The sequence below is a fragment of the Gopherus flavomarginatus genome, chromosome 10, assembly GCF_025201925.1.
Source record: "Gopherus flavomarginatus isolate rGopFla2 chromosome 10, rGopFla2.mat.asm, whole genome shotgun sequence".
NCBI lineage: Eukaryota > Metazoa > Chordata > Testudines > Testudinidae > Gopherus > Gopherus flavomarginatus.
In genome coordinates this window covers 26,154,901-26,174,369 of record NC_066626.1, presented here as the reverse complement: position 1 = coordinate 26,174,369, position 19,469 = coordinate 26,154,901, and the positions used below count along the sequence as shown (strand labels likewise).

General features: G+C 40.8%; 1 protein-coding gene across 4 annotated transcripts in view; it reads right to left on the bottom strand.

Moving 5' to 3' along the window:
* Positions 1–19,469, bottom strand: part of HECW2 (HECT, C2 and WW domain containing E3 ubiquitin protein ligase 2) — a 255,307-nt gene that overhangs the window by 58,800 nt on the left and 177,038 nt on the right. For all 4 annotated transcript variants that reach the window (XM_050969456.1, XM_050969458.1, XM_050969457.1 and 1 more), the window contains 5 exons: positions 15,522–15,672; positions 15,006–15,109; positions 13,061–13,185; positions 10,971–11,156; positions 585–719 (listed from right to left, as the gene is read on the bottom strand). In XM_050969456.1, the coding sequence (XP_050825413.1) occupies positions 585–719; positions 10,971–11,156; positions 13,061–13,185; positions 15,006–15,109; positions 15,522–15,672 (701 nt within the window). The remainder of the gene's footprint in view (positions 1–584; positions 720–10,970; positions 11,157–13,060; positions 13,186–15,005; positions 15,110–15,521; positions 15,673–19,469) is intronic.

The window sequence follows — 19,469 nt, the reverse complement described above, 5'->3', positions numbered from 1 at the left end:
CATTTCTACTTAGAATCAATGTTCTAAAAAGGTTATATTATTATTACTAGTGTGATGTCATATGGACCATAAGATTTAACTAGCTGACATTCTATCAGTGGTAAGAAGAATTTTTACCTTTCTTGGTCTATAGTACCATAACATATATAGGAAAACAGTATAATATTTAGGTGTGCATGCACACAAACTTGTTTTTCTAAATTAAATCATCTACTTGCTTTGATACTTCCCTAGTTAGTGTAAATTGCTGTGGTAAAAAACAGTAAAAAAAACAGGCTACTGTTGTTTGGTGAAGAAATCTGTATTCAAGAGCCCTCCTGTGGTTTGATGGAGTTACTGCTATTTAATAGCAGCAGATAAAATCCTATCAGATTATTAGCATAATCAAATCAGACCTTTCCTTGTACAATAAAGACCATCATTGGCTTTTCAAAAGGTAAGAATGTCTTTTGATTGCAGGTGGATACCACACCGGTGGAACCATTAAACTATTGACAAAATAAAGTTTGAATGGAACGATGTGAAAACTGGATGATCCTGAAATCCTTGTTAGCTAAGTAACAAGAGGAGCAGTTCAGGCTTACCTCACCAGCACTGTGGCTGCGCTGTCTGGTTAAATGCTGTCGATGCACCAATGCACTAGTGGGCCTGCTACTCTGCAAGGGAAGCCGTGGGTCAATAAACGTGGTGGTGCGGGAATTGTGGTCAACAAAAAAAGCCTAGAAAAGGAAACAAGATTTCAGAGTCAATACTTATTGTAACTTAGGAAGGTCCTAACTACACTTTCCTGCAGTAAGTAAACTGGCGGGAGAGAAAGTGTAAGAGAGTTAAAACACAGGAGGATCTGGGTTCCAGTCCCTGCTTTGAGACTCTAGGAAATTACATCAGTGTGCCTCAGTTTCCCCTTACGTAAAACAATGATAATGTGTGTCTGTCTCACAGGAGATTTATGAGACTTAATTCATTAATGTTTATACATCATTTTGAGATTCTCAGACAGACCACAACATAAAAATACCACGACAAATCATGATTGTTCTTCTAGAAAAGTGGACTTGAATGTCTAACAGAAGTTATGTCAACGCATTCACCAGTTAATTTCATCTGTATGCATCTAAAAGGAGGTCACTTAGTGGCAACAACACTGCACTTTAACAAGCTATTTATCATTTCATTATAAATATAGATGGGGTGTGTACATATGTCAAGCATATGATTATGTTCTAGGACACAATGTGATTATAGGTTAAAAGGCATGTTCACCATCCTTCTGCTAGAGCTATTCTAGGTAGTCCAACTTAAAGAGTCGACCAGGGATACAGAGAAGATGATGCCAAAAATATAAAAGAATTCAAGGCAGGCCCAATGGTTTCCTGGGATAAGAAGAAATGACAAGCATTGACTGGTTAGCCATTTGCTGAGACAAGGTCATGTGATCATGGGTCCTAAACCCCAAAAGCCTCAAGCTGCAATACAATTAGAGCAAAAAAAACCTCTCAATTCCGAGATATTTAAACTTGTTCCAGTTTTAGTGTCACACTTGGAAAACATTTCCTTGCCATGCTCATGGGAATTTTCAGACACTGTGAAAGAGACACGTGGCACAACAGGGGGAGAAGGATATCTAGACTAAGCATCCACCCAGGTGATCCCAAGGCAGGTATATCAGCTCCCAAGGGACGCAGTCTCTCCTGTCTGTTCAATGTCACTTCCTGGCCAGGAGCACGAGTAGCTGCCTTGTAGTTCAGACAGATGGCCTGTGCTCGTGCTTCAGGCCCTGCTACTGCACCTGGGCACAATCCCACTCCACCCTGCTCTGCTCTAGCTCATGCCCCTGCTCCAGCCTGCATCTGCTCCTGTCCAGCTGCCTGTCCTGCATTTCTGACAGGCTTCTCCTCAGCTGGGAGTTTTGGCTGTTGAGGAGAAAAATGGTTACTTATCTTCTCGTAAATGTTGTTCTGTGAGATGTGTTGCACATGTCCATTCTATTGTGCACCTGGGTGTGGAGGAGATTTCATGAACCAGTGCCAGAAAGTTTTCCCTAGCGGTAGATGTAAGGGTAACCTGGCTTCCTTCTGCCTGGATCTGAAGATATAAAGGGTGGAACCCACTCCCCCACCTCTCCTTCACTTCCTTTGCATGAGAACCACATAATGATAGACTTTGATGTGCTGGCGAAGGAGGGTAGGTCACAGAATGGATACATGGAACATCTTGAAAAGCAACAGTTACAAGAAGGTAAGTAACAGTTTTTCCCTTTTCAGGTGATTACATATGTCCATTCAAGTGGAGGTGACTCCCAAGCTGTTTTCAATGGAAATGGGGCTCAGAGTCTCATCTGAAGAGGGACTGTTGGAATGCTTCCCCAACATTTATGTCACTCCTTGAGGCAGTTATAATCTTATAATACACCTCTACCCCAATATAACGCTGTCCTCAGGAGCCAAAAAAAATCTTACCACGTTATAGGTGAAACCGTGTTATATTGAACTTGCTTTGATCCATAGGAGTGCGCAGCCCCACTCCCCAGAGCACTGCTTTACTACATTATATCCAAATTCGTGTTATATCGGGTCACGTTATATCAGGATAGAGGTGTATCTAGCAAAGGTACATACACCTCAATACTCTATAAATGTCAACAATAGGATCAGTTCCCACAAAGCCAGTAGATGCCAAATATGCTCTAGTTGAATGCACTGAGTTTTCAAGATGTGTCAGAAGTTTGGCATTATAGCACACAAAAATGCAGCTAGTAATCCATTTAGAAAGTCTGTCTCATCACGGGATAAATTAACTAAAATAAATAGAAATGTATGGAGATATCCTATCTCCTAGAATTGGAAGGGACCTTGAAAGGTCATCAAGTCCAGCCCCCTGCCTTTACTAGCAGGACCAAGTACTGATTTTGCCCCAGATCCCAAAGTGGCCCCCTCAAGGATCGGGCTCACAACTCTGGGTTTAGTAGGCCAATGCTCAAACCACTGAGCTATCCCTCCCTCCAATGACCTCTCATTCTCTCTGCATAGAGAAACAAAGAGCTGACAAGAAACCTGAAGGAGATAAAAAGACAGACCTCTGCACACATCCAGAGTATGCAGCTCTTGTTCGTTTTTCTAAATGTGTGGCTTTGGAAAAAAGACCAGTAAGTATATTGGCTGATAGGGGAGGTGATGGCTACTAAGAAGAGTACTTTAGCCAAAAGATGTAACACTGAACAAGAGACTAAGGCAGGGGTCCACAACACAGTGCCCGTGGGTGCCATAGCGCCCGCCAGGGCATTTAAGTGTGCCCGCTTACTGGCCAGCGGACAAGCATCCGCTGAAATGGCGCTGACAAGCTGCCTCATCCAGAGGCATCACCGCCGAAATGCCGCTGATTTTTGGCGGTATTTTGGTGGCTACGCCTCTGGATGATGCTGCTTGTCTGCCGCATTTCAGTGGCGATGCCTATTGATGTGGCCACTTGTTGGTGGAATTTCAGTGGATGCTCATCCACCGCCATCGTCCTCTGTGGCTCTCGTCTGACGCCAGCCAGACAAAAAAGATTGGGGACCACTGGACTAAGGACTCGAATGGAAGCCCCATAAGAGCCTAAAGAATTCAAGTCCTAAGGCAGGGCCAAATCCCAAATAAGTGGGCAAAGTCTATTCAATCATTTCAGTAATCTGGTTGCTATGGAATTAGTGAATGTAGCCCTTCCAGCAATACGAGAGTGACATGCAGGAATTGCAGCCAGATGCACCTTGATCAAGATGACTGCCCGATCTGACTCTTAGAGAGACAAAGTGGGTGAGCTAATATCTTTTATTAGACCAATTAGAGATGTAAATATTGTTTTAAAAGTTAACCGTTTAAATTATTAAAATATGTGGTTTAAACGGTTAAGCAAGTGGGGCCAATCCTGCCAGCCAGTGTGGCTGGGACTGGGGCTCATCCACTGGCATGGCAGGGGCCTTTCTGGCCGGGTGGTGCTGTCGTGCCAGGTGGTGTGGCTGGGGCCACTCGAGTCAGGCGGTGCAGATCCGGCCGGGCGGTGCAGCTGGGCCTGCTCCAGACAGTGTGGTGCTGCTGGTGTTGGTGGGCCGGCTGGCCCAGGGTTAACGGTTAAGGCAAGTTAACCTTTTACATCCCTAGGACCAACTTCTGTTGGTGAGAGCCACACAGAGCTCTCCTTCAGGTCACAAAAGCTTGTCTCTCTCATATCCTACATGGTTATAACTACACTGCATACAAATCTGACACTTTCAGAAGTAGAAAATATTCCAAAATCTTCTAGATTGAAAGATTAAGAGATACATAGTGGTGGAGAAGTGTTTCCACTTATGGTAAGTAAGCTATGGTCTGGAAGGTTTTCTACAATTCTTGAGCAGAATATTCTGGATCGCTGCTGAACAGCATGTCACTTCTGGCATTAACCAACAAGAAACCAACATTTGAAGTGAAGCATTTGTTGAGTTCAGATGCAACACCTGACTGTGGTTTTATAAGGCACAGCCTGTGCAGATGAAAATACAGGGTTGCCTTGGCCAGGCTGGGGCTATGAGGATCATCCTTCCTCTGTATATTTGAGTTTCAATATCACTCTGGGAATGAGAGGTATGGTGGGTAAGCATCTAGTATATCACTGTTTCATGGAAATAGGAACATGTTTGATATGGAACCCTGATTGTAACCAGCTTTGGAGCAACAGTGAGGGCATATCCTCTTCTGTCATGTGGCAAACAGATCTACCGTAGGAATCTCTCATATGATGAAACTCTGAGCCCCATCTCCATTGAAAACAGCTTGGGAGTCACCTCTCTCAATGCCTTGGGGCATCCACCAATCCAGGGATGACAATACTCTGGCTGGGATGCATACCAACTTGTCCAGGTGGTGTACCTCTGGGCACTAGACACATTTTAGCCACGCCTGCATACACAAGAAATGGATCTTGGCTTGTGTGTCGCATATGTACAAGTGGCCATGTGCCCCAGAAGCCTGAGACAGTTTTACACTGTGGTTTGCAGCTGCTTCTTGAAGGCTACACAAACTCCCCTGGTCCTGGGCAAAGCCTGGAGAAGCCAAAACAATTAAAAATGAACTTTAAGGAAAAAAACAAAAACAAACACCCAACTGGATGAAAAAATGAGTACCACTAACTACTATGGACAATTATACACTAACTACATACACATTTAAAGGCAAAAAACTACCAAAGTACAACAACATGCTCTGACCATAGATGGTAAAAAGGGAAATGAAGGAGGATGGGGTGGCTCGCTCCACCCTTTATATCCTTGACTCCAGGCATGAGGTAAGGTAGGGCGCCTGCCTGCCCACCCCTATTATGGAAAACTTTCTGTGGCCAGTGCATGAGACATGCACATCCTTCCCCTCCCCGCCCCCACAGTGGAATGGACATATGCAATCACTTTAAGATGAAATCAGAGTTCCTCATATAAGCTGTATGAAAATAGATAGACAGAAAACGAGTCATGCTATAGAAGAGATAAGTATTATTATTTACTATGATGGCGAGCGTATGTTCACTTCCGGGAAGTTCACATGACTCAAAGGAGAAGCAAAAGAAGCTTCATACTATGGCATGGGACTATGATATCAAATTGTCCTTTTAGGTCTCAGGACAATGGGTTTGAGGAGTGAAAGGTTTGGAATTTGGGGGAGGGGTTGTATCTGTCTACTGTCCCTATTGTGACTATAATTTCTGGTTACTGTTTTAAAGTTTTCATTTAATAAATGCGAACAGAAAAGAGACTGAGGCTCCACCATACTGGGACTAGTCCAGCAGAGGGCACCAAAACTCTTAAGGACCCTGATTGTCAAGCTGCTATCTGGTATCTGGAGCTAAATAGAGATATGCCTTACAAGTTGGTGTCTGGGATGAGACAAACTTTATAAAGGAAAACTATATACATTTTGCTCAGCTGAGATATCTATAAATGTATAAATTAAGCACAACGTCTCTCTGTTCAATTTTGAAATGTTTTTGCTAATGGCAACGTTTGAGCCTCGGGCTGGTGGTGTCCACCTGGCCAAATAGTGATATCAATTGTGATACTGGCTATACAGGATCCAGGTATTTGAGAAATCTAAACTACTCTGTTTAGTAGGATGGAACCTGTTTTACCAATTTCAATATTGGCTTTTTGAATTTCTGTAAGGAGGCAGAGTGGATGGGCCATGTCATCTTTGGTATCTATGACCCAGCTAATAGGTTTAATTCTCTTACTAGCAAATGTCCAGTAATTCTTTTTCAGGCGCTGATATCTATTTTATCCAACTCTATCTATCTGTATTTTGAAGGAAGCAAGGCAACCTTCCAAAGGCTGACTTCAATGTACTGACCTTATAATAGAGTATACTTAGAAAAACAAACTAAAACAATGATTCGTAACAAAAAAAGTTACTTGTTTAGAGCTATATTGCAGATGCACAATTCTCTGATTTAATGCAGTCATCTAACAGCACGTAACGCTTTTTTGTACCCACTTAAACTATGCCTAAAGATTATATTAAGGGTGATCATGTCTTATCAAGCATGAATGCTTTTAGGCCAGCCAGCAGCAATCTATAATAAAGCACAGATTTACTGCTCTGAAGCTTCATTAAAGAAAATCATTCGAACTTCAAAGCTCTGGGCTAATCTGGACACTGGTTCCATTGCTGGAAACTGAAACTCCTATCACTGGTCCTGACAAGGTATAGCCAGGAAACTTATAACAGTTGTGCAAAGTGACAGTTTTGGTTTGACCAAAAATTGAATCCTTTCCCCCTCAAAGAACTATACATTTTTAAATAGACGTTATTTCAAATAAAGGCGGTGAACGCTTGTTTAAATATTTCATCAATGTTCAACTTTATTTTAACATCCCCCAACACATACTATTTATATACTAGTTTTCTGTTTATACACTGATTTTCTATGTATGATTTGCTTACAAATCCAGGAAAGATCTATTATTTTAAATGAGACGGTTGTTTAGTTTAGAGCCAGGCATTTCAGAACAACCTCTGCCTAAGCTTCTCCACCGAGTTCTACCAATGGACCTCAGTTCACAGCCAATTGTGCAGAGGTAAGAAACATCAGCATATACTAGGGAGTAAAGCCCACTTATTCCGTTCTTTGTCTTTTTGTTCTAGCTGCTGGTCTGTGAAATAAGACAAGTTAATCTTCACTGCCACTGGCCTAATAATTTGTGTTATCAAGAAAAATATCCATATTCCCTCTAACTGGAAGAGTCCCACTCAGTCATTCATCTTCTATATTACAAGATACATTAATCCCAGAATTCACTTGTGCACATGAGATGTGTTGATTTTTATTATGCTTTAACATATTTGTAAGGTGACAGCGGGTGAAAAATGAAAGAGCATCTTCTAATTGCAGCACAACAGAGATGAAGTATGGTCACCATCAACACAAGTACTAAGGCACACAGAAGATATATTTATGCATTGTGGCACAAGTACTGGACAAGCAAGGCACACTGTACAATTTAGGCCAACCAAGCCCTCATTTAGGTCATACACATGCTACAATTCCTCTACTGTACTGAATAAGTTTTTCTACTGTTACTCATCTTCCACTGGTCACTAAGGAAGCAAGTATTACTTGTGGAAAAGACAATTCAAAAGGGTGAGAACCAGCAATCCTGAGCTAGGGCACAGAAAAATATACACCGCTACCCCGATATAACGCAGTCATGGGGAGCCAAAAATCCCTACCGCGTTACAAGTGAAACGCTGTTACATTAGAGTAGCAGCGGCAGTGCTCTAGTGGTGATTTAAAGGGCCCAGGGATCCCCGCAGCAGCCCATGGCCTTTTAAATGGCAGGCAGGCCCTGCTGCCATAGTCCCGGGGTAGCGGTGGCAGGGCTCCAGCAGTGATTTAAAGAGCTCCGGGCTCCGGTCGCTGAAGGGAGCCTGGGCCCTTTAAATGGACAGCCGAGCCCCACTGCCGCAGCCCTGGGGTAGCAGCAGCAGGACTCTGGCTGTCATTTAAAGGGCCCTGGGCTCCCCGCAGCAGCCAGAACCCTGGGCCCTTTAAAGCACCGCTGGAGCCCCGCCTCAACCGCGCTATACGTGAACCCGTGTTATATCGGGTCGCGTTATAGCGGGGTAGCGCTGTACTTCAAAATAAAGAGCTTCCTATGAGGCTTTGTTCAGTGCTTCCTCTGTGTCTTATTACAGCTGCATTAATCACAATCACCAAGAACCACACACAGAAATCCAGGGTTTGATTCTCTCTCTGGAGGATATGAGTAGCTTCTACTGACCTCGAAATGGAGTTACTCATTCTTCAGGGAGAGAACTGGGCTCCAGGAAATTTAAGGGGAAGAGCTCAGTGAGACAAAGTGGAAGATGAAGAAAGAGGGAGACGGGAAAAAAAAAGATATTAAAATAATTGTATCTGCCCCACCATTTTTACACAATCCTTTCCTTAAAGCTGCAAAGTAATAAATCCAAGAAGACAACATACCTCAAGCATATTTCCTGCCTTCAGTTTAGAGTCTGTTTGTATTCCCTTCAGGTGTCAAGTACATTATTCATGTGGACACGCAAACATTCATGGCTAAACATAGCCAAGAATTATAGACATAGGCACTTATTGGCTTAGTCAGACTATAGTCCTAATTGTTGCATGCAGTTTTGTTGAAGCTATGTTGGTTCCAGGATATTAGAGAGACAAGATGGGTGAGGTAATATCTTTTATGGGACCAGCTTCTGTTGGTGAAAGAGATGAGCTGTCAAGCTACACAGAGCTCATCCTCAGGTTCTGGCAGGGTCTGGTGCTGCTTTGAATTGGTGGGTCCTGGTTTACAGGAAGCCTGCTTCTGATGATGAGCTTGGAGAGGTTGCTTATAGGTCAGAAGAGGGGGTTCAGGAAAGATTTATGTCAGGATGTGCTCCCCATCAAGTATGGTCTATACTCGTTTAATGATACTTCCTACTGGTTCCAGAGTGGGGTCAAAGGTCACAGCTAGGGTGTACAGTTAGAGGGAGGTTTATTACACCCTTTGTTGTCACCTACCAGCTCATACTGGAGCCCATATAAAGTATCATTAAACAGTTACAACCTGTACTTGACGACAACCACTTTCTGAAAGAAATCTTTCCTGAAACCCTTCTCTGGCTTTCAAACAACCCCCCACCTCACCAACCCCATCACCAGAAGCAAGCTCCCCATAAACCAGGATTCAACTCAAAGCAGCACCAGACCAACAGACGCAAAACTTGCAGACATGTCTCCATTGCTACAACGATCAACAGCCCCAACACCACACCTTTCAAGATCCATGAGTCCTACACATGCCTATCACAGCATGTCATGTACTTCCTACAGCACACTAAATGTCCTAACAACAACTATGCAGGTGAAAGCAGACAATCACTATGCTCCTGAAATGAACTCGCACGATAAAAGACAAAAACACCATATCACTTATGCTTACATTCATAACTTTGCTAGACAATAAAAATCATGGCTTGAATAGACACACTGGATTTATGGCTTATTACAACAGTTGATAACCCACTAAAGTCCCTCCCTTCCAGATTTCCCCCTCCCCCCATGTCTGGTCATTTCACCTTGAAAGGTCCCTTGAAATATGTGAACTGCTTATGCTAAACAATCTGTTCCACCTCGCATTTAGTTGTGACTCTTTGAGTACATTTTGCAGGCTTGAAGAAGAGCTCTGTAAGCTTGAAAGCTTGTCTCTCTGACCAACAGAAGATGGTCCAACAAAAGATATCATCTCCTCCACCTTGTCTCTCTATAGTCCTAATTACCATTTATTTCTCACCCAAATAGATATCACTATCACTCCTTTACATGTTAATTCTAGCATACCTTTATTCTTTCCTATACCTATGCAAAGGGGAAAATGCCACTCTAGGTAGCACTATTACCATGTAAGGCCACTGAAAATTCCCAACTTACTTTTTACAAGCTTCAACTTACTTTAAAAGGCAGCAAAGAATCCTGTGGCATCTTATAGACTAACAGACGTTTTGGTGCATGAGCTTTCATGGGTGAATACCCACTTCATCAGATGCATGCTGCTTTTACAGATCCAGACTAACACGGCTACCCCTCTGATACTTAAGTTACTTTTAGTTTACTTAGTGTATTGAATATAAAAATTTAAATGTCATGGTCATACAAAAAGTAACTAATTGCCCCCTCCTCAATAGTATTCAATAATATCATTTTCCCCAAGGAAAGAAGCAGATCCAATATCACACCAACTTTAAAAAAAAAAAGGAAAATTAATGTAGGAACCATAGAGCAAATTTAAACTCTTATTTTTGAAATAAATATAACTTTTCTGACAATGAACATTTCTAATTCAAAGGATGAGTTATAAAAAGGTCCTAATTCTTTTAAAGTGGCCAAATTATAACCTTAAATCTAGAAGGCTTTGCAATGCAACCATGCCAAACAATTAATTTCTCCCAGTATTTATAGCCAGCATTGAATCACACAGAACCCAACTTTGAGATATTCCCTAAGGTCAAGCTGGTCTGAATGCATCGAATCTCATCTCATCTCCAAAGCCGATCAATAATCTGTCTATTTGGTACTTGGATGGCTGATCAGATGGGAACACCAGAAGCTATTAAGAAAGAAAAACTAATAAGGGATAATGATAAATTCCATTATATAGAAGCTTTAAACTACCATATGGAATCTAATAGTGACTAATGTAGAAAAGTTATAATTCTCTACTAAATGTTTTTCCATAATGGTTAATGTTACTCAGTCTCTCTTCCCAACAATGCTCCCTCTGCACAGACAGGATGTATTACTTTGTGCAGGGGAGGGGAAGGAAAAAAACCCAGCCAGAGTAGTACTCCCTCTTCTTGGAGAATCATCTGCATCTCTGCTCCTTTTAAGAGCAGATGCTTCAATACCATCATTACAAAGACAAAATCCACCCAGCATTACATGTGTGTTCCAGGTACCTTGCCCTGATGGTCATGCTTCATTTCCCAACCTCTCGGCAGCTCAAGCTGTTTGTTAGCAAACATATTGAGGAAGCCCACCAAATCTCGATTATGCTGGTAACGCTCAAAATGGTGGGTGTCCCGCCGGACTTTGGTGATCATGTGCTTCAAACACGTGTTGTTTGTAAACATGCGGTAGGCACTCTGAAAAATTCATAATAAAATAATTTCAGGAAAGGACATTAGAAGTTAAATGTCTACATAGACAGACCATCAGTTCAACAGTTGGATGAGTGACTTATGTTCTAATGAGTGGATAATAACTTGAACCCAAACTAGCAAAGCACTTAAGCCTGAGTTCAATGGGCACCGGTCCTTGCCCAAGAGCAGTCCCACTGAAATCAACAGGACTGCTCACATGTTTAAAGTTATGCATGTGCTTTAGTGATTTGCTGAACTGGGGCCCTGACAATTAAAGAAAGAGTCAGCAATATGGGAGAATGGACATTAAAGAAAGAATAGCAGAGTGGGAACCAGTTATGAAACAAACACTTCCCAATATATTTGATCATAAATGTTTTATTCTTGCAGGCATTTTCTGAAGTATCTATATTTTAATCACACAAAAGTATTTAGCTCTTTCCCTGCAAATGTAGCCTTCCTAATGTAAATGTATGGCCTGCAGCTCTAATAAACTTTGAAGGAAACTGTTTCTAGCTGAACAATAGCAGCAGAAAAAAAGCCATGAAGTCTTCATTGCCTGACTCTATTCACCCACTGAGGTGTAAGCTATATTTTCCAGCATTCCACTACACTGATGTTGGTGTAGTTATGACTGCTTCTTCTAGCAAGAAAATTGGCCAAAACTGCAGAGACTTCACAATGCCCTTCCTAAGCATTCTCTTCAGGGTAATATGTATAAAATAGCGTCTCTTCTCTAGCCTAGTTTGGCACTACATTTTTTAAGGAAACTCACCAGGGATTTACATTAACATTGTTTCAACCTACTTGGATTCTAAAAGGACACTTGCATGTTTGATTATAGCTCTACATAAACAAAAAGAATGAAAGACAGAAATACACATGCCTTTTTTTCAATCAAACAAAATGGGCCTATACCTTATGAATTAAAGATGCAGCTGTGCAGGCTAGATTCCATGCAGCTGATTGGAACAATACACATACCATACAATTAAAACTAACACTGCCCAGTAGTTTTAAAGCCATTGAATTATTAACAGGAGAAATAATGTAATGAATATTTCACTGCCTGCAAGTACTCCTGTGACTGGGCAAACAGATAAGCAAAAAGTAAAAACTGAAGACACTGTAATACCTCCTGGGGCAGTTTTTATATCACACCCAGCTCCAAAAGAATGCACTAAAGCAGTGGCATTTGCTATATCTGCCCAAATACACTTACCAGTGTATACCGTAACCAGTCATTCTGTAGATTGTACACTATTCAGGGCAGAGATTTATTTGTTTGGCACCTTCCCTCTATTATATAATGTCAAGTACACTTACAATGCTGTATACAGTAGTAGCCATTACAAAGTCAATATTTCCCACCATTACTAGAGCGATAACTGATAATGCAAAGAGTCACTGTGTGTAAAGCAGACAATAACTGAAGTATCCCAAATAACACGGAGGTAAATGGGTAAATATTGGTTCTTTAACAGTTACCACTGTAAATAAATAAATAAAATGCCAAACAAAACAAAACAAAAAAAAAAAGATTCCCCATTGCATCACTCTGATTTTCTGGACATCTAATGTAATGCAGTGATGAATCAGGCCCATAACAAATAAACGCTGCAGTTCCTCAGCACATATGAAGTCGAAAACCTTGACATGAGCCTTATGTTAACAGCCGGTATGTACTGTCAATTTTCCACAGTGTTTTCATGGACATGCACAATTTGAATAGTAAAGTAATAAATCCCCCACATGGAGTAGCTCATCACATAGTTTCCTTTTTCACATCTTAGTCTCAAAATATTGAGTAAGATTTTTCTATATAAGAAAAATACAGAGACCACAGATGTGCCCATATTTATCAATGTATATTTATGAAATTGCATGTCGGTACACACTATACTCACAGGGTTAGAATGCAGCACTGTAAAGAACTCTGGACTGATAAGGAATTTCACCGGCGGAGACTGTAGCAATAAAGTAAGCCTGGATCTGGAGGTAGAGTGAGGCAGCACATTCTCCCTTCGAAAATCTAACAACAAAGTGAGTGACAAAGACTGCCAGTAATAACCTTAAAAAAAACCCTCACTGCAAACAACTACACTGATTTGCCTTATACAATTATGATAATTCCTTGATGGACATTTCTCTCAGGTTCTTAAAACGTTCTCTATATAAGTGTACCTTAAATAATCCTAATTTATCAATTCATGTTTGCTGAAGATATCTGACATTTCCAGGGTAACAGTGTAGTAAGACTTTTTAATTGTTTCTGATGTAAGAAATACATAAGTGCCACTCTTACAAACCAAATGAGCTCCATTAGGAAGAACACTATACTTTAAGAAACTAGAATATACAACTTAATAGAGGAGACTGGGAGAGGGAAAGGACAGGTGTTAAGTGGGAATAAAACCTGAGGGAAGAACAGGGACTTCAAATAGGGGGAGTGATGGGAGAGAGACAAAAGAAAGAAGGAAATGAGGAACACAAATGGAGAAAGACAGGGAACATAATAAAGGAGGGGAGAGTGGGAAACAAAGGTAATATTTGAAACAAATATAGAGAAAAATATTTCAAGCATTGAAGGAGTTCTTAAAAATGGAAGAGAAGAGAGATGAATAAGAGGAGAGAAAATGTCACAATAAAATCCCCTCCTCCTTGGGGTCCCCTGGGTAAGCACTAGCGTTGTATATTGCTATTGCCTTTATATGTATTGGAAAATATCTTGGGAAGGGTTGAAGGCGTGAGTGTGGAGTGGAAGATTCCTTTGCAGGTTACAAGAGGCCAAAGAGGGAGGAAGGGAGAAATGAATGGGTTAACTCAAGGATCCAGCTAGGCCCAAAGATAAGGAACGAAACTGCAGACCAAGACCAGCGCACACAAACAAGCTCTCTGCTGCCAATGGCCAGCCGTAAGAAAGGAGACAGAACTGAAGGGGTGCAAAACTTGTAAAACTGCGAAAGTCAGTGAGTTGAAAAACAACAGTCTCGCAACCCTAAAACCGGTGTGTTTTGGGGAAACTAAGGGATTGGTAACATAAATCTGTTACAAAAGATACTCACAACTACTGCTCATGCAGTACTTCCCTCAATTCCTCCCACTGTATGTCCATCATGGGGATGTTGCCTTGTTCTCAGATGACATTCTCCTCACTTTTGTGAAAGTCAGTAGTGTAACATTTAATTAACTTCTTGGCACCTCCAGCAGTCCCTGCCCTCCCCCTGCTGTCAATAATGAAATTATGCACAGAGATACCCTGATTGTTGGTGTCAAGGGGTTAACTTTAACAATGGAAAAGCCTTCATTAAAGAAAAACCTCACTGAATTTTAAACTTAAAATTGCCTGACAAAATGGAGAATTCAGGTTACTTCCCAGGTATATAATTCTGCTGGTTTAATTCATTCAAACTGCCATCTAAGCTCATCTTCCCTTATATTAGCAACAGAAGCAACATTGAAATGAGCTCAGAAGTCAAGAGAAGAAGGAGAAATTCATATTAACAGAGTAAAGGAATTGCTACAGACTAGCCTGGTGTTCACTATATGCCACCATTAATAATCATAATAACTAAAAGTTGGCAGCCGCAGAACATTTTTATGCAAATGCCCTACATTAGCCATTTACATAGCTTCCTAATGTGAGAGAGTAAAGAAGCTGAAACACACACACAATTCAACACGCTGATTGAATAAGTCCTAATAAGCTGAGCCATAGCAGGTAGAAACAGGACAGTAAATGACAGCAAACGGTGATCTGGTTCTATGCAAACAGAAAGTGAGGTTCTCCTTATCTCACTCAATGGCTGATGGGCTGAACTCTCCACTGACTGACATCAATTTTATTTTTACCTGCATTAGAATGATGGAAGTCAGTATCCTCTCCAGCTCCATCAATGGCATGTGGGTGCTCTTCAGGCCTATCATTAGTCATTGTTCGACGAATACTCTGATATCTAGAATTACAAGACTGAATTTACACACACTATAGGGTGACTACACCCTACAACTGGCACTAGGAAACCCCAACTACTGAAGCTGTTTTAATTGCTTTTTCATCCGTGCACCCTAAAATCCACAGATGTCTGATTATTCATAGCCTTCTATGGTCTGACTTTCTGTGGTTCCTTACCCATTGTTTTTGGCCAGGTTGCCATTGAACATTAATGGAACATAGATGCTAGTAGCCGCATCCAAATTCAGGGGGACATTCAGAAGAACCACACTGGTTCACAAATCCACTGGTTCACAAACGTTGGCACAGAGCTACTTATGGTAGCAGCTGGGACCTAGTCCTCACATTGGCTTTAAAAGGCCAAGCACACTTTTGGTACTATAAACTTAATCACTGACAACAACAATTCTCACCGGCGATTCAGCTGCTCCATTTGCTGTATAGAATTTGACCTCTGGAGGATCTGTGGGGCTGGAGGAGCAGTGGGTCGCTGCCATGTTGTTGTTCTGTTTACATGATCCACATAGAATATCCTCCCATGGCTGTCGATTCGGGCCTCCCAGTCTGAACAGCAATAAATCGTTATGAGGTATGACTTTTACTTTACATTTTGCTACTTTTAAAATTACACCTGTTGTCCTGAGTTTCTATTTCTCTTCTACAAGAGTCCTTCAATCCAGCACTTTCTGATTGCCCTCTATCTACATGACTCATAGGTAAAACCCCAAGCTTCTCTCAGATGTTATTCTGCAAATCAACCTCCCACTGTACTGAGTTTTTTACAGAATTCACATCTAATATGGATTATCCAATATGTGCTGATGCTCCACTGACTAGGGAGTGTATGACCCTAGGCAGAATCTGTGTGTTCACACCCTACACACTATGCAATGATGTTTTGTACAAAATATGCCTTGTGAGGTATCATTTGAAAACTAACACCACACTAATCAATAATATCATTGTAAAATATAGGTGACAATGCTGTATGTGAAATTATGGATACTCACTGACATTATGCTTTAAAGTCTGTGACTAGGTGTTTAAACCAGCATAACAGGTGGAGTGGATTAACAGGTTTTGTCCAGAAAAAAGGAAAGAGGGTGATACCTCAAACCAGGTGTGGCCAAATTCAGAGGGCTATTTATTTGTATCATAGGTGTAAATAATTTGCACTTTAGCAATCACCAGCAGAGGAGGAACCAGCATGGAGCCTTACCCTCCAGAACCCATGACTCCTTTACTCAGCATGAACTAATTAACTTTATTTGGGAGAAGCCTTCAAAAGAATACATTTCAGAGGTTCACTGGACTATATGAAAGGGGGAGCAAACCCCTAAATTATCCTTCACTTTATGGCGACAAAGAAACAAAGTGATTTGATCTCTATGATGGGTCCTAGCCAGGCCAGTCAGTAAAAATTTGGAAAGAAGACTGTGGGTGAGAGAAAGACCTTCTTGAACAAAGACTGTACCTTGCTAGATGAGTGTTTTCACTTTTATTTGCTTTGTAATCTTTATTTTCACTTGATATCACTTAACCCATGCTCTTCTATGCACAAATTTGTTTTACTTTTAATCTAAATGAACCCAGTGCTGTGTTTGAACTGAAGTAATGGTTAACTCTGATTAAAGTAATAAGCTGTACTTTTGTCTCTTTAAAAAAAGCAATAAACCTTACTGCTTCCTTAAGTGTTCCAGAGCAGGGCTGGATGCTTCCAGGCAGCCAGACAGTTTTGGGAAATTCAGGACTGGAGTGTATGAAAGTAGTAACCACAGCTTGTGGAGACCAAGATGGAGCACAGGCTGTGTTGTAGGCAGGCCACTGGGGTGAGAGTGCTGAACCAAGGCAGTACAGCACCCAGACACAAGGGAACTGCATGCTTGTCTGCTGGTGCCCAGGATATGAGCCACAGCAGCAGAACATTTAAGGCACTCAGGATTATAGGCAGACAGTGACAACCCCTCAGTGGGTTTGTACCCCAAAACGTTATAGAGTGTGAATCCCAAATTAAACAGTTCAAGATCTTTGGGTTCACTCACTTCATCTGCAGTATGCTGTGATACAGTCATTGAAGTTTACGGCAGGCCAGAAGGCCAGCTCAAGTTCCACACACCAACTGAGCTCCTTTCAAACCCAAAATTATAGATTTAAGCAGAACTTCAGTGGTGTATAGGCCCCTCTCAGCCCTCTGAATTGTACCTTTATAGAACAGAGGTGACCTTTGTAAATCTTAACTAGTTGTTTTGATTTTGGTACCTAGTGGTCGGTTTTTTCAGCTGTCAACAACAACAACAGTAAGGCATATTAGTTAATGATACATAATGTGTATTTCACTGTGATAAATTACTCTTTAGAGAGGAAAGATTATATTAAATGCTCTTCCAGTGCTGCAATGATAAATGAAAAACCACATTCACACACACACAGTTGAGTACTAACCAGAGACTGTGGAAAACAACCAAGCTCATTCCTAGGGAAAGCAACAAATAAATGGTAGGAGACAACCTTGATTACTTACATAGACACTCATTTACCTCTCAGCATAGGCACAGCCAATTGACCAAAAGTAATTAAGCCTGGTAAAACTAAATTTTTTGGAGTGCTGTAACCTCTTACTTGGCTTTCCAAGAGGACTGCCAATTTCAGAGTATATAGAGATTTTATATTCTGGTGGAAAAGGCCTTTCTAGAGGGAAATTTGCCTCTACTTAGCACATATTCTCCACTCCTTTCTTCAAATCAAGTCCACAGCTGAACAGTGTAATGCAATAAGCTCCCAATCCAGCAAAGCACTTGTGCACATGCTTAACTTTGAGAATGTAACTAGTCCCATTTTCTTCAAGTTAAGCACTGGCTTAAGTACTGCGATGCATTGAGACCTCAATGCCATCACTGAGTAACTACATAGATTACTGCCACCTTTAATCAATTAAACTGGATACAAATGTGTTTACAAAAATATATTTTTAAAACTAAAGCTTGAAGGTACAGTGCATTTGCACAGTTTCTATGCAGTTAATCAAGGTTTTATAGTACCAGGTCATCTGTTTTTTGCATTCCCTATTAACATAATGAGTAATTTGTAAAATCAGCATATGGTATATGTATATTGCATAAATAATTTTTTTTTAATTTTTGAACATAATCTATATGGCAACTGGAATAACTATCTTTTCCTCTGTCTCAGCCTGATGTAACAAACCTAGAACGTATTCCAAAGCACCTTGAGACTGTGGTATGCTGCCCACTTTAGACCGAATAAGCATGTTCCATTAGTGAGTGTTTTCCCCAGATAACATCACAATATTAATAATGTAACATTCAAGCACATTTTCAGACAGAAAAACTGAATCCAGATGGTGTTCAGTAATTTTTTCTGGTTTAAGTTTTATTCACAGTAGTAGATGGATGATCTGTATAAACCCTTGCACTGTGCCTTGATTTTTTCTCCTTTCTAAATATTTATACAAGTATTGGAGTGTGTGAGGTGGAATATCAGGGCTCAATACTGGGCACAAACACACACACACCCTCATAGTAAATGACAGTGTTGGAATATTATATTGCAACACAAAATGTAAATATTATGAGATTTTTTTAAAGGCAATTTATAGCAGACACAGCTTATGAGAAAAATAAGCAGTTTCTATATACAGTATTAAAGCCACCTCTCAAATGTTTCTAATTTATTATATCTTGACCTGATCTCATCTAAATATTTCCTGAAAATGTTCTCTATCCTGTCAGTGAGAAAAGTGATGAAAGTGCCAAAAGTACCTATCTCCCCCAGGCAGGACTCTGAAAAGAAATACTGTGTTTGAGAAATTTTAAATTAAGGTGTAGGGTGCTAACATTCTCTTTGGCTGACCTGGTAGTTGGGGATTTTTGAATGATAACTCTATCATGACCATTTGCTGTAATAGAATCAAACCAGAGCAAGAGGATAATGGGCTTAATTCAGCACTCCTGTGTGGTCTCATTACTATGCCAACACAATCCTATTCCAAATGGCAAGATGAATATCCTACTTTTTATTAAATTCAATGGGCAAAATCCTGATCCCTCTGAAGTCAAAGGGAATTTCTTTTCTGCTGTTTGACATCAGTCTTCAAAACCACCTGCCTACTCTCACCACTCCTTGTGAAACAAAAAATAAAAAGTCAGGGCTGGTATAGGTTAGTGATTGTCTATGAAGGGGATGTTCGTAATTGGCCTCCATATTTTTTTGGGGGGCGAAGTGGGGGTAAACAGTGTTTCCTCACTAGCAGTGTACAGATAGATGCTATAATCCTTCCCCTTCAAATATTTAATACTGACTGGGTTACAACTGGGCCAGGGTTATTCATATGCATTAGTCAA